Source organism: Canis lupus, chromosome 36 (genome assembly GCF_048164855.1).
Source record: "Canis lupus baileyi chromosome 36, mCanLup2.hap1, whole genome shotgun sequence".
NCBI lineage: Eukaryota > Metazoa > Chordata > Mammalia > Carnivora > Canidae > Canis > Canis lupus.
Genome location: NC_132873.1, coordinates 12,761,063 through 12,788,365, shown reverse-complemented (window position 1 = coordinate 12,788,365; position 27,303 = coordinate 12,761,063). Strand labels below are relative to the sequence as shown.

At 34.9% G+C, this 27,303-nt stretch overlaps 2 protein-coding genes across 7 annotated transcripts in view; one reads left to right on the top strand and one right to left on the bottom strand.

Moving 5' to 3' along the window:
- Positions 1-27,303, top strand: part of CPS1 (carbamoyl-phosphate synthase 1) — a 357,452-nt gene that overhangs the window by 68,782 nt on the left and 261,367 nt on the right. The window contains exons 3-4 of one of the 2 annotated variants that reach the window (XM_072813561.1): positions 1,391-1,463; positions 24,763-24,875. The gene's annotated coding sequence lies outside the window, so the exon portion shown is untranslated. The remainder of the gene's footprint in view (positions 1-1,390; positions 1,464-24,762; positions 24,876-27,303) is intronic. The other variant, XM_072813560.1, reaches the window with a different exon arrangement.
- On the bottom strand, positions 1,031-25,972 carry MYL1 (myosin light chain 1). 5 transcript variants are annotated; one of them, XM_072813568.1, is made up of 8 exons: positions 12,809-12,960; positions 12,015-12,039; positions 11,732-11,759; positions 7,627-7,770; positions 4,898-5,071; positions 4,353-4,430; positions 1,908-1,950; positions 1,031-1,360 (listed from the first exon to the last, which is right to left on the bottom strand). In XM_072813568.1, the coding sequence occupies exons 1-7, from the start codon at positions 12,943-12,945 to the stop codon at positions 1,922-1,924; spliced, it is 615 nt and encodes a 204-aa protein (XP_072669669.1). In that variant the 5' UTR covers positions 12,946-12,960; the 3' UTR covers positions 1,031-1,360; positions 1,908-1,921. The 5 variants fall into 5 exon arrangements, with proteins under 5 accessions (XP_072669669.1, XP_072669668.1, XP_072669670.1 ...); XM_072813567.1 differs by having other exon boundaries at positions 1,031-1,348; XM_072813569.1 differs by lacking the exons at positions 12,015-12,039; positions 12,809-12,960 and adding an exon at positions 25,279-25,972 and having other exon boundaries at positions 1,031-1,348.

Here is a 27,303-nt window from a genome sequence, read left to right as displayed (position 1 = left end):
GGAAGTTCTGTTGGACAGTGCCATGCGAAATTTTCAAATCCTGACCTTAGGCAAACATGGCCTTACGGATCTTGAGGCCATGGTGAGTTTTCCTTAAAAGTGGGATTGTAATGTCTCATCATCTTGGTTACAAAGGCATAGGTCAAATTTGAAGCTGTTGGCTACTGGAATCTGAGCGATCTTCACTAAAGATGGAAGAAGCATGTTGGCCTGAAGCACCCAACATCAGGAAAAAGTTCCAGCTTCCAAAAATATATAAGCAAGCAGGTCCTTTTCAGAGACTTTATATCCCTATTTATTACAGATATCTTTTCAGAGAGCGGGAGAACTATTTGTCACTTTATCTCTTCTGCATAGTTGACTATGCAAATTCTGCCTCTGTTCTAAAGAAGAAGGGATACATGATAGCATTATGAGATGGTAAAGGAAGTTTACACCGAACTTTCCTATCCATTGGTCTTACCATTTAGGACATGTATTAAGAGATTGAACTAAGATCCGGGAACATGCACATGCAAAGTAGAGAGGATTGTCACAGGAGGGGAGAATATTAATACACTGGATCTTGAGTTCCTGAGTAATAATCTTGTCTAGAGAAGTTTTTTAAAGTAACTGCTGAAAGGTCACATTCAATTTTATCCTTAAGGACATTTTATCCTTAAGGACATTGTGAGAAGAGACAATAGCTTAGTAGGCCTTTTTCTTATGAATAGGCCAGATTGTCACTAGAAGCGATAGGTGAAGCCATTACACGATGATTGACACAAAACTGAGAAAACCCACTTTAATCTTAAATTACCTGGATAGTTTATATTAAGACACCTCTGATCCTATCTGAATTTTCTTAGTTGTCTATTTCACTTTTCAGTAACATGATGATGATGATTCAGTTTGTTATTGCTATGTTCTGCAGTGATTTTTTTCTTTAAAAGTTTACAATTCATCCATATTCTGTACAGTAACAAGATAATTGAAAATGTAAAAATTACTTTCTCTAAGCAAGAAGATAAAAACACAATGCAACTTGGACTTTCCAGACTGACCAAAATTATTTATTGATTTAGTATTTTAAGGATGTCCATTGACTCCTGGTGGAAAATTAAAAGTGGTGCTTGAATTTGAGGTTGTCAGTATTTTATCCTTTTTGTCTAGAGCAGGAGACACTTGATTTGTGTGGTATGAATACAATTCAGAGAGGAACATGAAGTATATAAAAATTCAGGGAGTCCTTCAGTCTAGAACGGTCCATGTTGTTTTGCTGTCTGAATGATGGTAAGCAGGTCTGGACGGTGAGTCATGGGTGTTACTGCAATAACTTTCCAGCCAGTCTTCGTAAATAATGCTTGATCTATAAGGGAAACTGAGTTAAATGTTCATTGCATTTTTTCAGAAAGAAATTTGGGGAGGAAATAACGTGAAGTGCAAAAGAAGAAAAAAGCACAGAATAAACCAGTGCTTCAAAGGTAAGTCATTTATTTGTGATAACCTAGTTGCAAGCGCTTAAGTTTGAACTGTGATAACCGGGTTTTCTAGAGCAGTAGTTTTAAACAACTACATTAATTATTCAAAGAACTTAGGCTCACACTTTTATTAGTATGATGTTCCAGCCAAATTAATTAACTAGTCTTGGGCTTGTTGAATCTCCAATGCGTAATTACAGTAAAATCAAAGGTAGGGTTTTTAGCTGGAATCAAAGATCTCAGAAATTTTTGCTTCTACACTTATACAAAAACAGTCTATTTCCAAATAACCCATTTCAGGAGTTGATGTTTTCTGGTTTATATAAATAAATCTTAATTAAGAAATAATACTAATTATATGTACAGCACACAAAATGAAGTTGTTGAATTTTTTAAAGACACAATATCAAGAAACCCTTATATAATAAAGAGCAAATGGGTATTTACCTTGAGAGCTCCACTTAGTTAGACATGATATGCTTAACAAAAGCTGTGGACAGAATACAGACAGTTTAGAGTTAGAAGACTGTCAAGTGTAAGGAAAGAGACGTTTAGCAAGTTAGTTCAATATTATTATTATTTTTTAACAATAACAGTAGCATTTATTTTTTTTAAGCTTGGTGCAGTCCATTATTCTTCATCCTGGATTCATGGCCTTTCCCCTGACTTTGTAAATTTAATTTTTGAAATAAGTAGTATATTCACATGGTTAAAAGTTTTCCTTAGAATATGAAAGAGCTTGTAAAAAATTGAAATGTTCTTCACCACTGTCTCCCACCTATCTAGTTTGTCTTTACCACAAAGTTGGGGGAACTATTATGCATGTATAATAAAATACAAATATCTGTTTCTAAAAGATTTTTACCCTAATGGTGGCATACTCTACAAACTCCTTTGCATTTGCTTTTTTCCACTGTAGAGAAGAAAATCCTTTTAATTTGGGGGGCACTGTAGGGAAATTCATTGTGTAGATATACCAGAATCTCTTTGATATATCCTACATTGTTGGACATTAAGTTGTTCAAATATTTACCAACAGTACAGCAATGAATAACCACATATCACTCATTTCACTTGAGTGCAAGTATATCTAAAAACTACATCCCATGATGTAGATTTGCTAGAATTATTAGTACTATATCACCATATCAGGGTTTTAATGATTGGCATTCCTAACAGGAATGTATTGACATTGGCTGTTTGTACACACTCTCTCAACCCAAAGTGTCAAACTTTCAATCTTTGACAATTATCTTATTGAAAAATAGTATCTTGGGACACCTGGGTGGTTTAGTAATATTAGCCTTCGGCTCAGGTCATCATCCCAGGTTCCAGGATCTAGTCCTGTATCAGGGTCCCTGTATGGAGCCTGCTTCTCCTTCCGCCTATGTCTCTGCCTCTCTTTCTGTATCTCTTATGAATAAATAAATCTTAAAAAAAAAAAGAAAAATGGTATCTCCATGCAGTGTTAATCTGCATTTCTTTTATTATTAGTGAACATATTATATTATAGATATTATATTATAGATATTATATTATAGATATTATATTATAGATATTTTTATTTCTTTTTCTGTGAATTGTTTATGTACTTGTTAATTTTTCTATCAGGATGTAGTCTCTTTATTAATTTGAAATAGTGTTTTTTTAAATTAGGAAGATGAGCTTTTGCTGATACTGATTACTTTTTTTATGGTTTTTGCTATTTGTCTTTTGACTTTGCTTCTGGTGAATTTTGCCATATGGAGTTAAAAAAATTATGTGGTTGAATTTATCAAGACTTGTAATGCCTTCTGGGTTTTTATCAATGTTAGAAATACCTTCTCACTCCAAAAGTTATACAATAATTTATCCACAGTTTTTATGCTTTCAGCTTTTACATTTAAATTTTTGAACCATTTGAAATTTATCCTGGTATGACATCCAGATCTGACTTTATTTTCTAGATGACTATTCACTCCTCCAAACAATATTTATTGAATGATTCTTCTTTTATGTAATCTTTTTATGGCAATAACCAAATGTAAAACTTTGTTTATAGGGGGGAAAAAGTGTAGTTTAATCAAGATTATCAGTGAAAATGTGTTTGGCTGACTTCTTTTCTTTTGTCCTCTCCTCTCCACTTCTTTCCTCTCCCTCCTTTCCTTCCTTCTTCTCTCTGCTTTTCTTACTTTTTCACAAATCATTAGACCTCATAAGTCTACATTTACGTCAAAGCTATAAGCATAGCTTTATAGAAGAGTAGCCAGTTAGTCTTTTAAGGGGGATAGATAAGTTTCTCATTTTATTGGAAAATCTTAAATTTACAAATTATATCATGTAGTTTTATTTTGCACCTTTATTTTGTGGGATGTGCTGTTTTTCAGACCCTCTAGGTGAAGCTGCTGTAAATTGGTAGCAAGACATAGATAGTCGCTATGAGATGACTTTGATTTAAGCAAGAACACTAGACAAGGAGAAGAACTAAATTTTAGCACCAGCCCTTCCATTAATGATGTGACCCTCACTCAGTAACTAGACCTCTTTAGCCCTCAGCTTCCTCATTTTCATAATTGCTTGTTGTAAAGGATTTTGAGATCTCTCCAACTTTAATATCCTATTAAGCTTATTCTGATATAAACCCTGTCTATCTTACAGATATTTTATAAAGATCTAGCAAGAAAAAAATACATGTGAAAACAGATTTTAATCTGTATAACAATACATAGGAATGTCAAAACCCACTGGAATAAAAATCTTATGTGTATAGTCAGATTCTTCTTAGAGTTACTGGGTAATCGATTGTAATAAAAAAACATGTAATTTCAATAAGAGAGGCAGAGACAAAGAGGTTATTTTAACCAACCCAATCAGTTGAGAGTTGCTATAACCACCGAGCACAAGAGATTGTACCTTCATAGTTGATGCAGCCATTGGAGTCTTCCTGACCTGCCATCAGGGCTTCCACTTCCTCCTCTTTCATTTTTTCACCTGATGAAACAAAACACTTCGCTCAGAAAGAAAGCCAGAAGATATTTTCTAAATTCCATCATAAGTGATCAGTTTTGGGCTCCTGGAGACTGTGATTAAGCTCTTGGAGGAAAAAAAAAAAAAAAGCTCTTGGAGGACAAGAATCAAGCCCATCCTGTTCCTCTGGCACTTAGTACATTGTTAATGAATTGTTTTTAAGTGAATGAATTAAATACATATTATCGTGATCATCCATACTCTATCCTATAAAAACTACAATGCTTTATTTATTCATTACCAACTTACCTTTTCCACAAAACAAACCCCACTGACACCAAAGCCAATGGAAATAGTCATTAATTTTTTACTATTCTTTTTCACCTTGTAGCTTTTCCCTTTAACTAATTTATTATGACTTGATTCCCCCAAGTCACGCTCTTTCCTATATATTCTGTGCTATTAAGTCCGCTGAAATAAATTTTCCTTACCCAATGTGGCTAAAACATGACGGAGTTCAGCACCCATGACTGTGCCGTTGCCTTCCTTGTCAAAGACACGCAGACCCTCAACAAAGTCTTCATAAGTGCCCTGGTCCTTGTTGTTGGAAATAGCTTGCATCATGGGCAGAAATTGTTCAAACTCAATTTTCTTGGCATTCATCTCTGGAAGAAATTGCAATTTGGAAAGTTATTAGCTACCATAAAATGTCATTCTGAATCACAAATTAAAGTTGAAAGTTCATTTCAGATGATCTAAAATATCTTCATATAGCTAAAATTTCTGTTGGTGAATTGCTGATGACAAAGAAATTGGTAATAGATAATAGCATGAGCTCTGGAGTCCTAGTGCTTAAGCTGTTATCCCCGATCCTTCATTTATAGCTATGTAATCACAGGCAACTTTCTTAACCCTTTTGTACCTCAACTTTTTCATCTGTAAAGTAGAGATTCCTCATAGTGTGTGAGTACTAAATGAGACAATACATGCAAAATTTATTGCAATAACCTGAAACAAATGGAGTGCCGAGTAAGTGTTAGCTACTTTTTATTAGTATTATCAATTTAATATTCTCTATAAATACCAGAGAAGCAATGTAAAAATAAACTGATACAACACATCTATTAGCATATAAATACAGTAAAACTTAGCTCAACTGTAATATCTAAATGCTTCCTTTGTCTTGAGCTTTTGTAGAATGTCAATGTCTTTAAATTTTAAGTGAATTTAAAAAGAAGACTATGGGGCACCTGGGTGGCTCAGTCAGTTAAGCGAGTGCCTTTGGCTTAGGTCATGATTCTGGGGCCCTTGGATCAAGCCCCACATTGGGCTCCCTGCTCAGTAGGAAGTCTGCTTCTCCCTTTGCTCCCCCCCCCCTTTTGCTCATCTACTCTCACTTGAATTCTCTCTCTCTCTAGAATGAATAAATATAAATAAATAAATAAATAAATAAATAAATAAATAAATAAATAACTGACTATGAGGAGAGTGTGTATGTCAAATACCTTGTAATCTCCTGACTTTTTGCAGTTTAGAGGTCTGGGGATGGTAAGATTTTCTTCAGTATCTCCTAACAAGGTAAATTGTGCTCGCAATAAAAGTATCTAACAGACTATCCAGTTGGATGTGAATGGATTAAGTTATGTAACACTAAAATCAAAATTCCCTTTTACTAGATTTTCCTCATAGAATAAAAATGAAATAGTATTAAAAAGATCAAGTTTGAATGCTGAATAAAATGAACTTTTACTGAAAATTCTTAAAAAGATGGGTGTTTAGTAAGTTAGAAAGTGGCATCAACAAAGTAAGATCTAGCTTATTGTTCTCTTACTTTTACCCATGTTCTCAGCTACCTTTTGTGTGATTTACCTGGACATATTTCTCTAAAGAAAATGATGTTTAAGAAAAATTCCAACAGACTGATTTAGAGGTAGGTTTGCTTGAAATCAAATCCCCTCCCACTCTGGTAACAAAGGGAGATAGTCTTTTCAGTTATCAAGTGTAAAATGAGAGGAGTTGCTTTTTGCTAGATTACTTGCTTTTTGCTTTCCCCTGGTTTTTTTTTTTTTTTTTTTCCCTCATGGCAAAACTAAATAGGCCAAATATTTATTTGAAAAAATTTCAGAGGGATCCCTGGGTGGCTCAGCGGTTTAGCGCCTCCCTTTGGCCCAGGGCGTGATTCTGGAGTCCCAGGACGGAGTCCCGCATCAGGCGCCCTGCATGGAACCTGCTTCTCCCTCTGCGTCTCTCTCTCTCTCTCTCTCTCTCTGTGTGTCTCTCATGAATAAATACATAAAATATTAAGAAAAAGAAATAAAAAGCTTTGCATATACATTAGAAAATTTAAATTTTTTTTTCAGTTTTGTCTCATCTTTTTTGTTCAGGGTGGTATTATCCAAGAGACTATTATACTTTGCCATGAACCATTGGGATCAAAAGGTTTTTTTCTTGTTCCAGACTAACTGGATTAGTTTATTGAGCAAACTTCTACAATGTTGCCACTTACATATCTCGCTGTCTTTTGTCCCAGGATTTACTTTGGGGGACTGAGTGTAGATTTTGACTTAGATTTTTAAGTCTTCTTATAAGCCTTTGGAAATAGGAAATACTCTTATTATGATGCCATTCTGTCGATTCTTAATTAGGATAGCTGAGTTGCTTTTAAGATGGTCACAGAAGCAGGGTGTCAAAGGACAGAGCACTGAGCAAAGTCAGCAGGTATTTTCAACCTCCTGAAAGCACTGAGATTTTAATTCCGCAGCTTCTGTCCTTGTGCCATTGTAATTTACTGAGTCGTTTACAAAGCGTATTGTATTTTAGTCATATTTAACGTTCTTGCAAAATGTGTTTTTGCCTTTCAAGGTTTGAAGAAAGTGTACAAATTTGGATATTATTTCATTCATTAACCTTTAAATTCTGAGCATTAGGTAGGATGATGATGATAATGATGTTAGCTTTAGATCTTATTTCATTAGCATGCAATTTTATCATGCTTGCAAATTCTCGAAGGAAGGTTAACTTATTTTATGAGGAAACAACTGGTTCTAGACAGCTAAGAAGCACACTTACCATCAAGAGCAAATTAAATTCTATTCTATGGATCTTATTTCTTAATAACTTCTCTTTTTCTTACATTCTCTCTCTCTCTCTCTCTCTCTCTTTCTTTCCTTCATGTGTGTGTGAGAGCTGGCTTCCCAGCTTCTTGGAAAAACTTGGTTACCTTCATTGCTGGGGTTTCCCAGCACCTTCTTGACCTCCGCATTGGTGGGATTTGTGCCCAGAGCCCGAAGGACATCGCCAACCTGGCTTAAGGTGATCTTACTGTCACCTGTTCTGTCAAACAGGAGAAATGCCTCCTTGAATTCTGCAAGAAACAAGAAATATTAGAGTGCTTTTTTACTTCTTCAGATCTATAAATTACTCCTAACTTCATCAAGGATCCAGTTCACACTCTCCTCTGTTTTTCAACTTTTGTAACCACTAAGTTATCTTTGGACTCTCCTTTTTCCTAGCTCAAACAGCCATTGACAACCCTTTGCGACATATCTTTTTGGATCTACTCCAAGACAGCTTTTTCAACTTCAAATCATATATTATTATTAATCAGGTATGGAAATTGAAGCTTCTTGTCATATTTATTCATATTTCCTTCGTCTGCCTGGCAAGCAGACTAGGTTAAAAAATTCTGAGGTCTTGAGAAAGCTTAAGAACTCCTCATAATTAAGAAAGTTAATAAAATTTCAAGAAAACAATTTTTCAATCAGGATTGTGTTATATAAGGTTGACCCAGATTTCTCAAATTATTTAGAGAAACCTCCTCTTGGAGTACAAATTTCCTAGACTCTCCCTTGACTGGTTATTTTCAGGAGCAACTTAATTTTTCAGGAAAAAAAATTAGAAAAGTAAAACAAATCTCTAAATTCTATGGTGTCATTTAACCACTTCAGTATATGACTTTAATAAGCTCTTACTATAATCAGTCTGGAAGGAGAATATTTGTTTGCCTTTATCATTATGATAATCTCCTTAAACCTTACTCTTTCTCAGTTAATACATTTGACAACATGTTGCTATATTAGCTTTAGAATTTAAGTATACATTTTTATATATATACTTAAATTCATTTTTTAGTGTATACATTAGTTCATTACATTTTACATTACATGTAATTCAATACATTTTTTAGTGTATACTTAAATTCACATGCAATTTTAAGGAAAAATACAGAGAGATCTTTTAATTAAATTAGTTTCCCCCAGTAGTAACATTTTGCAAAGTTATAGTATACTATCACAACCAGAATGTTCATATTGATAGACACCAATTTTATTCAGATTTTTCTAGCTTTATTTGTACTTACATGTCTTTACATATAAGTACATATTTTTCAAGTGTTGTCTCTTTTTATCACAATCACTCTATTGCTAACTTTCCCTAAACTTTGTCATTCTCTGTTGATGGGACTATTTTGGCCTTTCAGAAATTATGTTAACAAAGAATTAAGAAGTATATACCAAAAAGACAGAAAAGGGTACTGCTATGGATTAAGGGGCAGGAAACAACAATTTAATTGAAACTTCTAAACTTAACTAAAATAAATTTTCTGGTGAACCCAAAAGTACTGACGGCAACTTGTTGGAATTAATCCCAGCAACACTCAAAAAACCATTTGTGAATGAACTGGTGAGCTGAAAGCAGTGTATTTAGGCCATTAGTAGCCTCAGATCAAAAGATGCCACCTAGATAGATTACTCAGCAAAATACCCTGTTTTATCATCCCTCCATCCCTTGATCTAAAGTTGCACCAGACATTATGTTTACAATCAACTTAGATCATGTCACCATTGTTTGCTAAAATTTCCCCTTTAGATTCTATGCAATTTAACTATAACAAATCATTCCCCTAAACTAAAAAGTATGCTGTAGGCACAGTGGGGTCATTGGTCAAATATTATTTTTCATCTTTCTAAGGGACATGTGAAACTGAACTATTCTTGTTACTGGCTCCAGGCTTTCATGCAGATTGCTCAGAGGGCTCACTATTACTCTGGTCAGATGCTGATATAGAAATAGGATTTTATGGGCTGTAATAGAATCTCTCTGACATTAACCCTTTGTTGATTTAAACAAGAAAGATATTGCTCTTCCTACCTCAGATTTTTAAGATTTATTCTCTTGAAGAGTCTAGAATAATGAAATATTATTATTATAAACTACTACCTAGAGACTGGCCACCTGTTTTGTAAATAAAGTTTGATTGGAATACAACCCATTCATTTATGTATTGTTTATGGCTATTTTTAAACCTCAGTGATGGAAGTGAGTTGTTTTCACAAAGACTCCCAATAAAGCCTAACATATTGACAGTTTGGCCCTTTAAGAAAAAAAAATTGACAGCCCCTGGGCTAGACCAATACTGTTCTAGACCTTTTTTTGACAATCAAAATGTTCTATATCTGGGCTTCCCCCCAAAAAACCTGTGGCTCTTGAGCACTAAAATGTGACTAGTGCAACTGAGAAAATAGATTCTTAAATGTATTTATTTTTAATTAATTGAAATTTTAGTTTAAATAACCACATGTGGCCAAGTGACAACTCTACTGGACAGCACAGGACTTTTGAATGTGATAATTTTCCTTTTAAAAAATTTCCTTGCAACCTGTGATACATTCAAATAGAGCTGCCATGACCAAACTCTTTAATCATTGAACAAGGAAGGAAACAAAGTTTTCATTCATTCCTGAAAGCATTGTGTTTCCATTTAAATTTTAAATGCTTACATTTGTTTTCCTGGCATAACAGAAAACCAGTCCACCACACCAATGTTTCCTGAACCCTCTATATCTAAGACCTATTTCATTTATGTAGTTATAGGTTAATGGTCAACAGTAAATCCTTCAGTCCCTGCAAGGGTTTTTTTTAAGTCTTCTGTTGCTCTGTCCCACCATAGTTTGGCAGTCAAAATGACACTGTAAATTAGATATTTGAGAGGACTAGTTTGCAGTAGCTGATAATATGGCAGTATCAGTAGTTAAAGATTCATTAAAAATCAAATAATTTCTAGTAGAATTACCACTGTTTTCAATTTAAAGAAAAAAATGGTCCTTTGTAGTATAATTTCAAATGCTCTTGAGTTCTGAGCCATCAAATCTTCTAATCTCTCAACATGAGGCCATCAGCCATGCTGTAGATACATGTGACTTTTTACTAAAGCAAATATCCTTTTTTTCTTAATTGATGTCCAAATATGACATCAATAGACTGAAAATGTGGAATTTTTTAGGAAGAAAAGCAAATATTTGCATAAGTTCTTATTAAACACCTATAATTATAATCACTTATATATTACATATCATAACATATATACATGCTAATTTTTGACCATATCCTAATTTATATGTTATCATTTAACTAAATTTTTTCTTCCCCTCCCTTCTATTGATGTATTTCTGTTTCAGTTTCTTTGAACTTGGGACACTTTCACTCCATAAAACATTCTCCCCTACACTTTGAGAGAAGTAACACATCCTGTAGAGTATGGGATCTCTTGGATCCAAAGGCCCAGAGGAGAAAAAAGTGGAAGTGTTAGGAAACTTACTCAAATTTTCTTGAATCTTAAGAGTTTAAAGTCTTCTAGTTAGTAACTGCTTTTATGAAAATTTCTCATTAGTTTAAGCTAACGCCAGATTTTGATCCTGTTACTAATACTTTGGGTCCTTGAGCAAGTCCTATAACCAATTTGAGAGCCTGTCTTCTACCTCTAAAGATGAACCAGGAGATGTTTAATGCTCCTTGCAGTTTTATGATAGACTACTCCTCTTTCTTTGTTTCTGAATTCACTTGTATTCTATATCCACTTCACCTACTTCTCTCAAGTCACTCTGATGCCCATTGAAATTATGTAGGTTTGGTAACTGGGCAGTTTCACAATCAATACCATTTCCTAAATTGAGCAATTCAGACCTGCCAAGTCTTTCTTTAGGGATTTGATGAACAGATTAGCCATTCAAAATCTACAACTTTTCTTGGGGTAATATATATGGTATTGGCTACTGTATCAAAATGGTATTACTTAGAAATCAGTGAATACAAGGACCTATTTTATGGTATGTCTTTTGTTTGCTTAAACCTTTGACAACTGATTATAGGCAAGGGGTTCAAGTTGAGAAAACTTATATTTAGAGTGATTGAGAGCATTTATATTTAGAGTGGAAACACCAGTGAGGATAATTAGGAAGAGCTAATCTCATCCCAAAGGAGTCAATTTTCTCACATGCCATCTTTATGAGTGTGCACATATTAACAACTGTATCTTTCGAACTTACCATCCTGCTGTTCCTTAGAGAACTCGATCTGTTAGAAAGAAATTAACCACAAAGAATATTTTAAGCAAACAAAGATGCCCTGATTTTTTAAGTGTATCCAAGCTCATTCCCTGAATCATCATCAAAGTAAAGCTCCAAGAGTAAGCCGACTTTTCAGAGTTCAGGCATAGCTTGGACACTAACAGTTTGAGCCACGCAGTAACATGCCTTAGAGGTAAGAGATATTTCAGAAACTAGGCAGTACTCTGCCTCCATGTGGAGTAGAGAAGCTCACTTCACTTACCAGCAATCTGCTCAGCGCTGAAGGACTGCAGTGGCAAGAGAGAGGGAGAAAGAAAGAAACAACTAGTACTCTTTCAAATGCATTGACAGAAGGATGAGTGCTCTCTGTTCTGAGATTTTTAGGAGGACATGTAGGTGTCATAGAGTAAGAAGGTTGCCTTAGGATACTTTCGAATCTAGGAAAAATAAGCTATTGCAAAAGATAGTTAGGGAACATCTCTCTGTTTCTCAGTCAATGAACCAATGATTTAACAAATGCTAAGTTAAATGACTTCCTGGAATTATATAGTAGTCTGTGATATATTTAAGATATGTCTAATACAGATACACTGCATTCAGAAATACAGATACACTGAATTAAAAAGATCTCCTTAAGTCTTTTTTCTACTTAACCAGTAGGTTTTTGCTCGATGTGTCATGTCAGAAGTAGTTTATTTAATTTTAGCCATCTTCATCAGACTGTTTTTAAAGGTATAATATTTTGCTATACTAGTAGTTTCCACCCCCACCCCACAGTTAGATATAATAAATCTTATGTGATATAGCAAAAGTTAGTGAAGCATATAAAGTACTGCTTTGGGGAAAAAGATGTATTTTTTTCAATTAGCATAATAGCTCAAATTAATCTCTTCTATCCTCACCCCACCTCAACAAAAAGCAAAGGTAGATTCTGTAGACTTCTACTGAATATGTTCTCCCCTCAATTCTGTTCCTTGTCTGCCTTTCTACTCAATAAGGTCATATGCACGATTATATCCTCCTATAAAGGACAAACCGTTTTCTCCTAGGACCCACCATGGCAGAGGCTCTGGGCTGCGGAACAGTGGCAAAGCTGAAGAGTGAGTTGAGGGCCGCTCCAGTCCCTGAGTGGGGCCTCCTTTGCTGAGGCTGCCTTTTATTGTGGGGGGAAGCTGTGACCTCACAGCTAGCATCAGGTTTCAGAGAGAAGTGGCCACTCCCCTTAGAGAGTTCTTTAGCTTTCTTAGGGCAAAGGGAAGGAGGGCTCTGTACCCTGAGGGCTATTTTTAGGAAGCCAGAACCTATGAGTAGACAGCCATAATGAGACGAAGCCTGTCAGTACTTTTATGGTCTTTATCCCTGAGGTGTTCTCTTGGAGTCTCTTCCTTTAAGAAGCTTCTTACTTGCTCAGTGGCAGAGGAGCTTAGAATTTCTCTAACATTCAGGCTGACCCCTTCTCTTGATGAATTATGGACTTTGCAAACTTCGAGTCAGCAAGTTTTGGTATTTAATGGAAGTTTTTGGATGGACTGGTTTGAGGTTTCAAATGGCACTTGCTATAGAAGGAACATCCTCTGGAGCTCTGTCCCTTGTGGTCAGGTTCAGAAGACTTGAAAAGGCCATGAGTATTCTCCATGTTTCTTAGGGTTCACCCAAGTGACAATGCTGTCAGTTCTTGAAATCTCTAACTAAAGACCACTCTTCTGCAAATTGTATTCTGAGACATACAGAGTTTATCTAAGCCAGGGATGATTTTGAGCTCATTAGTTTTCTTACATCAGGGGTGGATATTTTCTTCCAACCTCAGTCTCCAGAAAGACCCAAAGCAGGGACTATAGAATGCTAATTTACACTTTAGGATTTTAAAGATGTCTAAGGGATTGACTGGTAATGGATTTTCATGGGAGCTTACCTGAAAATAGGAGGTAACTCCCTTCCTAGAATGGTACTGTGAAAAGTGGTACTAGGAAAGAGTAGTCCTAGAATGCCCATGAATGTTCAGACAACATGTTTTTTTTTTAAAAGATTTTATTTATTTATTTATTTATGAGAGACACACAGAGAGAGAGAGAGAGAGAGAGAGAGAGAGAGAGAGACATAAGCAGAGAGAGAAGCAGGCTCCATGCAGGGAGCCTGACGTGGGACTCGATCCCGGGTCTCCAGGATCACACCCTGGACTGAAGGCGGCACTAAACCGCTGAGCCACTCAGGCTGCCCTTGACAATATGTTTATCAGTTTTCTACATACTTAAAGGAGTTTATAGGTATAAAGGATGTTGGAGATCAATTTTGATTTAAGTACTGTGTCAGCAATTGTTTTTAAAGGAATGATCACCAAAAGCATGAAGTCTCCCCCTGCTAGACAGATGAATACTTCGCAGCTTTCCCTCAAGCCATTTAGGAAAAAATCAATATTTAAATGAACGTCACTTTCTTTTTTCCATATCACTTTTTGTCTAAAGTTTGCAAGTAATGAAAAAAATCTCATAGGGCCAAAGTGATGATTAAAAACATAATTTAAAAAATATTACTACCCGGGAAAATGTATTTTCATAAATAGATATTTTGAGAGTTTATGAGAAATGGAAGTTAGTAGAAAAATTTAAGTGCTTTAAATTATTAGGAGGAATGGAAGGGAAGGACAAAAGTGGAAATTTGTAACCTTTGATAACTGTGTAATTTAGAGTCTCATGATTTTTATTTAAATGCAAGTTAGTTAACATGTATGCTAAAATTGGTTTCAGGTATAGAATCTAGTGATTCATCACTTACATATAATACTCATCATGAGAGCCCTCCTTAATGCCCTTCACCCATTTAGCCCATCCCCTGCCCACCTCCCTCCATCAACCATGGAGTCTCATGATTTTTGATGCCCAAATTAAAGCCATGAGAGCAGAACATGTTTCTGTATGTTCTTTTAGTCTTGAATTATATTTATGTATCGTGTCATTAAATTTGAATTGCTCTATGAGTAATATTGAGAGCTAGTATGTATCTTTAGTAGAATTAATAACTACAAATAATACAAAATAAATCCATCAAAATTGCCCTACATTATGCCCTATGTAATGCTCATTTTCTTTTCTTTCTTTTTTTTGAATATAAAAATGTGTCCTTGAATTTATATAAAATATGGTCAATTTGTGTAAAATCTGTGGAGTAAACTGGAAAGTCATTTTAAAAATTGTATTTATGCTATAGATAAGCTCTTGGATATGATGTAAAGGTTTTCTATTATTAAAATAGAAGTGGCAGGCAGTTGTCAAACTATTTCACTCTACTTCCTCTGTGTATCTTTAGCCCATAGAAGATCAGAATTTAGATTTTTTTGTACCTATTAAAAATCAAAGTAAACATGTAAGCGAGTTATTGACCACAATAAAAAAGGCTACAGTGTAGTCCAGTCTAGAGAATAAACTATAGTTTAAAAGTGAAAAGACCTGAATGCTGTGCTCATAGAATAAATGGGAAATGTTACTTTATCTCTGGTACACTAACAAATGATGAAAAGTTTCTCTTCCATCTCTTCCTTGGTGTTGTAATGATGAAGTAATCAGCTCTTTAAACAAAGGCATGATATAAATACAAAATGTCAGCTGATTTAGGACTCAGTTTGCTATATCATCATTTGGTTTGTTTTAAAAATTAGACTTAAGTCTCTTCTATCTCTGTTTCTTAGAAATTAACTATTCAAAGTCCTGATAAAATCTCCCCCTCTTGAAAGAAACTTTTCTCTCTACTTAGCTCCTTTCTTCCAACTGAAAGATGTTTAGGCTTCCTGGTAGCAAGCTTCTGGAAGGCCCAGACCATTACTGAAAGCCATTTATTTTTGTCCTTGATGCACACTGAGCATAGGCCCACCCCAATTTCTTCCTGCTATATAGAGTGCTGCCCCTGCCTTATTCTTTTTTTTTTTTAAAGATTTTATTTATTTATTCATAGAGACACACAGAGAGAGAGGCAGAGACACAGGCAGAAGGAGAAGCAGGCTCCACGCAGAGAGCCTGACGCGGGACTCGATCCACGGTCTCCAGGATCATGCCCTGGACTGCAGGCGGCGCTAAACCGCTGTGCCACCGGGGCTGCCCCCATGCCTTATTCTTATATTTTATTCCTCATAGCTCTAGAAAATATCTTGCCTATATTAGTTCAACAGATTTGCAAAAACTAACATCATTAGAACACATGTAGAGTAAATTTCTCCTTCAAATATGAGCTTCTCCTCTAGAATATTTTATTGCCCGAGGGAAGAGACTTCATCATCTCCTTTAAAGAGCTTACATTCTACAGAAGGTGCATATGTTCTCCCTCAGTGCTACACATCCAGCACCTGGAACTGCAAAGCATATACTAGGCATGCTCATTGCTCATTTTGAATTATTGATATATGTGCCTTTATATTTCCAGAGCCTTTCCTTAGATTTTATATAAATGTTTATTTTTAAAAATGATTTTATTTATTTATTCATGAGAGATGCAGAGAGAGTGGTGGAGACATAGGTAGAGGGAGAAGCAGGCTCCCTGTGGGGAGCATGATGTGGGACAATGTGGGACTCAGTCCTAGGGCCCTGGGGTCATGACCTGAGCCAAAGGCGGACACTCAACCACTGAGCCACCTGGGCATCCCTATATAAATGTTTATGATCAGGAATTCTAATTTTCCAATGCTTGATTTTTAAAAAGATTTTATTTATTTATATGACACACAGAGAGAAAGGGTACACATAAGCAGAGGGAGTAACAGAGGTAGAGGGAGAAGCAGGCTTTCCTGTAAGTAAGGAGCCTGACATGGGGCTTGATCCCAGGACCCTGAGATCATGACCTGAGCTGAAAGCAGACACTTAACCAACTAAGCCACCCAGGGCCTTGATTTGCTTTTTTACAGGGCTTTTCCATCTTAGCCTAATACCTCTGTTAGACTGTTAGTATAATAACTACATTCTACATTTTTGTGACTCATGTGCTCTCTGGTATTGGATTTAGTAAGTTGCAGTTTACAAGTTACTTGTACTGAAAAAGGTTTTTTATTGCAATGTTTACAGATCTTTTCTCACTTTGAGGAGCATTTTTCTATTAGTAATCATGATGGTTAACTGATTAAAGACAAGATAAAGCTTCTGGTATATAGAAGGAATTAATTTATAGGGAAAATATGAGAACGAATTTAATCAAACAGGTCTTGAAATTGCTGTATGTTAAGCTTTAGTATAACAAGAAGAGCTATAATTAAGGACTATCTGGGAGATCCATGACATTGAATACTGAGTGAAAATGCCTCAGGAAGGGACACAGACTATAGTCTTTAAACAATTTCATCTTCCCTGCAAGACGTAATGAGGCTAATTCCTGGTAAGGCTCAGTTAAAGAAGTTAATCTCACCAGGGCTGGGATTCAAGCAAGAAAACATTGCTGCATGTTCTCTAATTTAATGCCGGGCAGAGAGGCCTCTAAAGACTTAGGATGTATGCAAACCCTAAGGAAAACTTAGATGATTAATTTTCACTCTAATCACACAGAGTGACCAGGACTCACCATAAAAGGCCTGCAGAAATACTGTTTTGAAAATAAAGAATTTTGTGCCTCAGAATAATTTGCTTCATTTAAAGGATATACCTATTTTTCATAGCATTTTTTTTAACCTCAACAAAGATATACTTAGGCTGGTGACTATAATATGATATAAAGAGGAGACATTAAGAACAACGAGAATACAATACCAGCCCAGGCTGTCTAATATAAGAGAGATGGCTGTATTGGATGCATTGATCTGAGCAGAAGGGGAAATGAGTAATTCTGTGCTCAGAAAGTGTGGACTAGCCAAATAAAGCAAAGGCTGAATTATTAACATAACACAATTCACACTATAAGAATTAATGAGAAGCCTAAGTGAATTTTAACAAAAACTTTAAAATGTGACCTTAGTTTATACTTTAGACTTTTTATTAGCTTTCCTTTGGTTAATAATTGATAGATTTGAGAGTTGTACCTTCTCTGTTTTATACATTTATTTGCATGTAGTTTATTAAAAAAACAAGTTGTGTTTTGTTTCTTCTTTCCTCTTTTTATTTTCATAATAGGGGCATTAGAACATTTCTTGGTGTGTGTGTTTTAAAAAATTAAAAGTGTCTGCTTTTTTCCTACTTATTTGGAATGAAATTTCCTCTTGTGACCACAGTGATATGTGAATATTGGCATTACCATTTTAGAGATTTCAGGTCTTTTCATATGCTGGAAAGAAAACTAGACAGGGATTGAAGTACATGGAATTTGTTCTGTTATAATAAAGTGTGTGTGTTTTGATGAAATAACTTCTCTTATCTGGGTCAAGGCTTCCTCAGATATGGAATATTATACTGTGTGATTTCTAGGGTTGCTGTTGTTCTGCAATGTTGTGAGTTTTCCATGCTTTTGTTAATAGAATCTACCTCAACTCACTTTTTTTAAAGACTTTTTTTTAGAAGATTTTATTTATTTATTTGACAGAGAGAGAGAGAGAGAGAGAGAGAGCACAGCACAAGCAGGGGGAGTTGAAGGAGGAGAGAGAAAGATAGAAGCTGACTCCCCGTGAAGCAGGGAACCCAATGTGGGGCTCCTTCCCAGGACCCTGGGATCATGAGCTGAGCTGAAAGCAGACACTTAACCAACTGAGCCACCCAGGTGCCCCTCAAGTCACTTTTTTAATGGAAAAGGACATGGTACTTAAATACTCAATAAGTAACATTATTTTGAAGTAATTTAGATAAAGAGGAGTCAAAATATAATTTCATAACACTGTATTCAAGTGAATCAGGTGTTTTATGAACAAGAGACATTGTACCATTGGGCACTTACTAGGTACAAAGACTTTACTTGTCACAGTGGTAGGAAGAATATAAAGTTGAACAAGATATGGTCTTATCTTTAGGATATATCTTTTTTCTCTGGCTTCAGTTCACTACCATTAATTTTTGACCAGAATGGCAAGGATTTATCATCCATATGGTTTACATTTTTAACTAGTATAATTAAAGCCGTTGCTACTTGTATATTGCAATTTTTTTGCCCTCCAAATTCTGATTTGGAGTGAGAAACAAACTGTAGAAGTTGATGTAGAAACAAACTGTAGAAGATCTTATTTTCATACAAAAAGTATTTCAGTATGAGGAGAAGCAGAAGAAAGTGTAAGATCAGCAGACTAAATATAATCCCTTCCATAATTTCCATGAGTCAGATGGTGCTTAATGCTGGGTAATTATGGAAGGACTGCTAAAGACAACTTGCCAGGGGGTTCATTCGCAGCATTAAAATGTCAAGAGTCTAAATTTGGCACTGTCACTTTGTGGTCTCCTTGTCTTGCAAAGATTTCATTATCTTTAAAATCAAAAGGGCTATTCACTATTAACTGGTGAACATATCTATTCCTTTCCCAACTGCATTTTACTTTGCAAAGACATTATCCAGTTACATATAATTCAAAATATAATTTTAGAGACTTACAGAATGCCCTTTAGTATTTTCCCACTCCATTCCACCTGTTCTCTTCTTGTACAGCATAGATGTTTGAGAGTGGAAACTTGATATCGATATCTAGTGGTAGTCTCAAATAATTTTTTATTTGCTCCTAAGGTTATATTCCCACTGCAAACAGACTGATATTGCCATTTGTTATATTATAGTTACATTAAAAATTAATTCATATTATTGAAAGGCCAGGGTAAAAAAACAAAAAACAAAAAACACTTTTTTTTTAAGTAGGCTACACACCCAGCATAAAGTCCAGTGCAGGGCTTGAGCTCAAGACCTTGAGATCAAGCCCTGAACTGAGATCAAGAGTTGGACGCTTAACTGACTGAGTCACCCAGGTGCCTCAAAAAAAGACACTCTTAAAATTACATAAAGAAAACTTAGAGACAACTTATAAATGTTTTCACCCATTCCATTTATTTATTTATTTATTTATTTATTTATTTATTTATTTATTTTCACCCATTCCTTTTAATCAGAAATTGACTTTTTCTAGCTAGTTAAGGTTAAGATTTAATCGTGATATATGTAGTATTATATTTCTACACATCACTTTAAAGAATATATGGTTGATATTTCTTTCCAGTTTCAAACATGCTATCTATTTGTTAACAAAATGAGATCTCATACCTTTGTTAGAATATTATTAGCCTAATGCCAAAATTTGGAGGTCAGTTTTGGTATATATGTATATTTCATTTAAAAAACCAAAATTATTTTATTTTATTTTTAAGATTTTATTTATTTTTTTGAGAGAGAGAGCATGAAAGAGAGAGAGAGAGAGAGGGAAAGAGAGAGAGAGCAGGAGCAAAAGGAGAGTAGCAGACTCCCTGCTGAACAGGAGCCTGATGCAGGGCTCAATCCCAGGAACCTGAGATCATGACCTGAGCCGAAGGCAGGCGCCCAACCAACTGAGCCACCCAGATGACCCACCAAAATTATTTTAAAAATTCAATCCATTTCATTACATTGAAGAGCATTTCAAAAATACTTTGGTATAGTTTATTTTCTTCAGCTGTTTGAGATATAATTGACGTAGTGTAAATTTAGAGTGTACAATGTGATTTGATATGTGATAATTTTGATATTATGAGGCTGTGATCGTATAGTGGTTGGTACTCTGTGATGTGATATTGTGAGATGATTACCACAATAAAGATATTTGATATATCCATCACATCACATCGTTTTTTTAAATTAAAAAAAGCGCGTGTGTGTGTGTGGTGAGGACTTTTAAGATCTACACTCTTAACAACTTTAAAGTATATAATATGGTATCATTAACTATAGTCGCTATGCTGTACATTAGATTCCAGAACCTATTCATCTTATAACTGGAAGTTTGTACCCTCTGACCGTGTTCACTCATTTACCCCACCCCCAGCTCCATCATTGGCAACTACTAATTTATTCTCATAACAACTTTAAAAAAAAAATCCATGTTCCATTTATAACTCTTTGTAAGAGTTGTAACTCTCATATAAGTGACTAGGAGTCTTTCTAGGTTCCTAATCTTCCCATCTTCCAACTGTAAAAGAGAGCACTCAACCTATCAGCAACAGGTGCTAAGATAGAGGAAAGCTGTGGAGAACAGAAGAGTAGTGTACTGCCAAGGTCGAAAGTCTAGGTGAGTTTGCTCTAATGTGGGCCTGTCACTCCCTCCTCTGGCTACACAGGATTGTGCAGGGCAATATGAGATCCACTCTATCTCACACTGTTAAGAATTTAAAAAGTCTTTATGCACTTTTTTTTTTTTTTGAGAAGGAGAGAGAGAGAATCGCAAGCAGGCTTCATGCCTAGTGTGGAGCCTGACATGGGGCTTAATCTCACAACCCTGAAATCATAACCTGAGTCGAAATCAAGAGTCAACCACTCAACCAACTGAGCCACCCAAGTATCTCTTCTTCACACATTCTTAACAGCAACTTACTCTTTATAAACAGGAGGCAGTCTAGGATATGATTACCACAGTTGGCTCTGGATTTGGCCTGGGAGGTTAAATCCTAGCTCCATCACCTACCAGTTATTTGATCATGGACATAGCACTGAATCTCATTAGGCTCAGTTTCTTTTCTTGCAAAATCAGGCTAAAAACAACCTCCATATAACGTTTTGAGGATTAAATAAAATAATAGGGCACAAAATTAATTCTCAATGAATATTTATTATTATATTACAAAGAACTTTATAATTTTCAAAGCCTTTCATGGGCCCTGACCTCATTTGATTTTCCCAAGAATTCTTCAAAGGGAGACTAGGTTTGTATTAGCCTTGTTAGAGCTGTGAAAAAAGAATTTGTTGATTAACACAGACAATCCTATATCTGGACCAGATCAAGTCAGGTGTTGCAATTTATGTATAAATGTATACATAATATTTGCCACCACTGAATACCCATCAGTAAATAGATGAATTTATTGGGAATGCTGTATTTCCAAATTACTCATTAAATTGGCATTTTAAATCTCCCCAAGTGTATGGTAAATTGTTGATATTTGTTATTGGATGAATTCTGTCAATGCATTCTATACCTTTACCACTTTTTGTAATATCGCTTGTAGTATCTAGTCAGAGGTGACCTGATTGAATTACAGTGAATACGGTGAGAATCCAAACTTCAGCAGCACAAGGAAAGACATGATTCAAAGTCTCATTGCCACATAGCAATCCTGACATATCAGCTAAGGCATGCATCATGCAAAAAAATTTACTTACACATTGAAGATCTTTTAAAATCTAGGCACATAGTCATCTCATTACTTATTTTCTTTCATTATTTCAACCCTTGGCTGAAGTGTTGGGCAGCAGGTGTTAATTCTTGTGTTTGCACCTGCAGCTATACTCATGGTGGGTTTTAATTCCTACACTTGAGATTCTTTCAGGCGGTGTTTTTAGTCTGGACATTGTTGTTGGAAGTGTCAGCTCTCTGAAAGCAAACAGTGCTTAGGACCACCCAGGACAGTAACTTTAATGTTCAAATGTCAGCAGTCTTTGGGTTTTTGAAAAGGATACTCACAGAAAATCCGTTAGCATAGGATGTCAGGTAAGCATTCCCTTGATGAATATCAAAGGTTTAATGCAGAACAACTGAACAAATGTTCTAAATAATCAACAAACTAGGAAATCAGGTTGGAAAGCACACTATCATAAATTGATAAAGATTGAACAATCTTTAACAATATTAAAGATTGTTCAGAGTTTATGGGGAATTAAATATATGGCTATTAAACATGGTATATTATAAAGTGGAACATAGATATTAGCTGGGAATAGTAGTGAGGAATTAAATATTACTATTGCTATGCCTGTAGTCCTACACAGAGACAGTTACACTTACACTTTAACATTACTCAAAGTTTAAAGGACAGCCAAATTTCTAATCTTATATGATTTATGAAAGAAAGTTTAAAATCCAATTAAGTTTTGTTCTTTATCGAGTTTTCAGAAAGTTAATGAACACATAGAACAGCTCTATTAATTTCCTTAGAGTTCATTTTCTCTGCTTGAAAAAAGTTTATAACTTATATGAGGTAATATATCTAGAAACATCATTAAGTGATTAAAAGCATCATAATATGAAATGTTTTAATGTACATTTTTAATTAGCCTTGTTACCTACTGGGATGAAATTAAATTTTATATAGTTCTCAAGTTGTACCACATTCCCTGGCTATACTACCTATAAATGTGCACTGATTTCATATTGATGAAGGCAAATCATTGAAGGCATTTAAAATTCCTTTAAAAAATATGTTAGTTTTGATTTGGTTCCTTTCATTTTCTCCTTATTAGGAGTAGGCTCTCTGAATGAAAAATAAAGGTTAAATTCCTCCTACTTCTAGAGTCTTTTGATGGCTCCTTTTTGGTTTGCATACCTTATCAGGTTCCAACCCATCCCTTATTCTGTAATGAACTGGTGAAGACATAGCATACCTCACCACTAGAGATGCTCTAAGAGTATTTTCTTCTTTTGTGTAGTTGTGCTAGCTACATTAGCCATGCTAGCATTAATTCAACATAAAGACAAAAGGATAAACTAATTTTTCAAGATTTAAAAGAGTATGACTTTTCTGCTGACTGTGAGCAACTAATCAGTTTAATCTCTGGGTTTAAAAAAGTGATATTTTGCCTTTTCCCAGAGACTTCTTACTGTAAAAACTGAATATTTATTTATATATTTAGTTCATATTTCTTCAGGGGAGAAAAATTAATGCCTATATTCTTTAGTGGGGTATTTTCTTTTTCTTCTTAAGAAGGCATATTTCCCCCCCTCCCAGATGCTTGTAATCCTAGATGCAAAGAGGTAATATTGTCTTATAAGTCACAATAAATATAGAGAAATAGCTTTGACACTGATTCATATCTCTAATAGGATACAGTGGAAAGTCAAATGATACAGATGATTGGAATTATTGTCATGACCGTAATCATGTTCATTGTATAATGTGGTCAGTGTGCATCTATAAAGATACATTGACTAGAATTGCTGGAGATGAAAAATTTGGCTTCCTCTTAATGAATTATATGCAGTCCTTTAGGTAGAAAACCATTTATTAGAAGATCTGACATGCATTTCTCCTCCTAAGTAGATATTCATTAAGAATAGTTCCTAAAAAAAAAAAAAAAAAAAAAAAAAAAGAATAGTTCCTAACCAATATTAGATTCTCTGACCAACTTTTCAAATATGACTTTAGGTACCTACAAATTCAATATAAAATATTTGATAATCCACTCCTTCTTTGGAACATAAATTTTATATTTAACCAGAATGTTATAAAATTATGAATATATTTAATGTCATCACGTATATCTAAAGGTGATCCGATTCAATATTTATGTCAGGAGTATTTTTTTAAAAATCCATGATTATACTAAAATACTCAATGAAATGTTTGTTTATAGGTCAGTTTTATCATTGCAAGTAAGCAGTATTAATTTAGCAAAATTTACATTTATTATGTACAGAACTTTTGGCTTAAGAGACATGATCACCTAACAGGCCCTTTTGCTCATTAGTTTTCCATATAAAGCAGAGTTCATTAGATAAAGATTTTCAAACTGTCATTCAGAGCAAGTCCCAGTTAAGGAGGAGAAGGTGCATGTTTGATGGATTACATCACTGAGAGGGGAACAGGCACATCCGCTGTGCCATTTTCCCAAAAGCAGATCATCTTTTGGCAGTTGAGAACTTTGATCACAGCAAAATGTTGACACAAAAATCAATCACATTCTCTTTAGTTAAAGATCAGTATACAAGAGCTCAAAGACATAAGCTAAAAGCCATATAACCAAGTTTTATAGTATTTGGAGTGTTAGTTTCATTTACAAGCAGTTCACAATTCTGAATTAAATACTGTATATAAATAAACAAGATGACAGTTATAGTCACTGAAACACTTGAGTGCATAATTGTCTGTACTGAGATCTAATCTAGTGTTGTATCAAATTTTATTAAGCAAAGCTGAAGGAATTAACTAGAATTGCAAAAATCTTCTCTTTTTCAGATGAAATAAGGCAGCTGTCAAATAAATACAGCCAGGACAACTGGGTCATCAGCTGTTTTTAAACTTTTGGGAAAAAGTAGGGGCAAAAAAATTCTTCTCGGTGTAGCATCAAGGTAAGGGATCCAGTTTCTGCAGAGATTTTATTTAAAACAAAACGAAATGAAGCAAAACCAAAACAAAATAAGACATTGGCTTAAGTATTGGCAAAACACCTTCGCACTTATATACTTTGCCCCCAAATTGCACTCTGACCCATTAGGGAAAAAAGAAAACCAGAGATCAAAAAATGGAACAAATGGAGGTTCTGCAATAATATCATATTCCTAGTAATTTTACTGAAACCATACATTAGAGTTTATTTATTTTCTGATCAAGATTCTTTTCTCCCCCAAATCTACCAGTCCATGCAGGAACACTCTCTCTCTCAGTGAAAAAAAGATACCACTTTGCAAGTTCCTAGAGTTTCCTACTGTTGAAAGATGTTTCAGTGACCAAACAGTTCACCCCCTTAGTTACCTTAATGGCAGAGAGGTCAATTTTTTCTTCTTTGGGTTTGGCTGGGGCAGGGGCAGGTGCAGGTGCTGGGGCAGGGGCTGGGGCAGCGGCAGCGGCAGCAGCAGGTTTCTTCACATCCTTCTTTGGTGCCATTTTGCTTAAAACGATGGGTTAAAAAAAAAGTAAAGGAGCACCTCCAAAAGAACCTGTCAAAATGATTCTTGGAAGAGGAGTGGTGCTTCAGTTGACCCACAGCCCAGTGTTTTGAGGGTGGACCCAGAGTGTTACATGGTATAAGGGCATGCATATATATTTCACTTAGTGCCTAATAGAATCTTGACACATGTGGCTGGATTGGACAGTTCGCTAGTCAAGGGGGATGGCATTCAGGCTCAGACTATAAATGGAATCTAAAGGGTCAGGGCTTCATCAATTTTTTTTAAAACACCTCTTGCCTTTTTTTTTTTCCCCACCTCCATACATAAAGGAGAAAGAAGTATGACAAAGCCAGCTTCAGATCCTTTGGTGACAGTAAAGTAGATTGACTGATACTTTTTCTTGATAGAATTACAGTTCTGCTGAAGTTGTAAATCTTTTTTTTTTTTTTCATGCCTAAGAAACTTTACTGAAGGATTTGATTTCAACTTGGAATTTTGGCAGGGAGTGTCACCAACTTTCACTCATCTCCTTTGGTCATGCTCCTCCCTCCCTTGCCATAATTTGCAAGAAGTTGTTGGTCAGCAAAGAGGTCATGGTGTTTAAAAATAAAAAGCAGACGTATAAGGAAAGCTCATCTAATATTAAAGTGCTTTCCCTTCTAGGGAACACAAACTCTGCCACTCTCCTCTTTCACTTTTTAATTATAATGAACTATTATGCTAAAGAAAAATAATTCAAAACTACTTCCTATAACTTAATTTTCTTTCTATAATGAAAAATATTAAATGGGATGGAATGAACAGCAAGATTTACCTTCTTGCAAAACAGCTTTCCTAACAGTAAAATAACTGTCAATCAAAGTAGATACTTATCCATTTTACTTCCTAAATGGCATAAAGCCTAATTACCTATCTCTCGAATGCTTTTTTTTCCCATACCAGGGAGGGAAGATATATTTTTTATCTAAGTGGCCAGAGAAATAAAGAGAGAAAAGGACTTTAATTATCAATATGATGTGAATTTTAGTGGGTAACTTGAAAAATTTTCCTTTTCTGTCTTTGGGTTTCTCAGTTTGCAGAGCTAGATTCTCATATTAAGAAGCATGATTAACCAATGTACCATCTTCACTTCTGTTCTTTTAACTTGTGAGGTATTTAATTAATGAGTACTTATTAATTTAAAAAAAGCCCAAATACAAAATAAACCAAAACAAAACTTCCCTGAAAATTCAGTAGCTAGCTTGGGTTTTTAAAAAGCACATTTATACATTAGATAATTAGATATATGAGTGTGTGTATATGTATATGAATATATATGTATTTATATATGTAAGTATATATGGATAAATGCACACATTTATATTCTAAGTGTTAAATATTGTTGTGTTTAAAGATATAGATTTATTATCCATTTTTTTGGTCTGATATAGAAGCATTCCCCAATTTGGGAAAGGTCGCTATTCCTGTCCATATATTACAACTAAGAGACATTTTGACTCTCATATTAGCAATAATTCCCACTTAAGTCACATCTGGCCCGTGGTATCCAGTCTCCTTATCACTTGGGGTGGGCTGCTCTACTGAATTATATTATCTACATAGGTTCAGAAGAAGCGTTTTTATTAGCTCTTTCTTTTGCTGCCCCACACCAAGGACTCAATCATTACCTACATTAGCTGTTGGTACTCATTTCTTACATAAAGGATGGTCAGGAGAGTCTGAACACATTTTACTTCGGTATATTGTGTGTCTTAAATATAAATACTTAGAATTTTTAAAAGAATGTTATGTATTATAATAGAAACACTATTTTTTTTTAATAGCAGAAATGTATCCACCAATTTGTTTTCCTTTAGGCTATCAAAGGATAACTTGGGTTTTTCTGCAA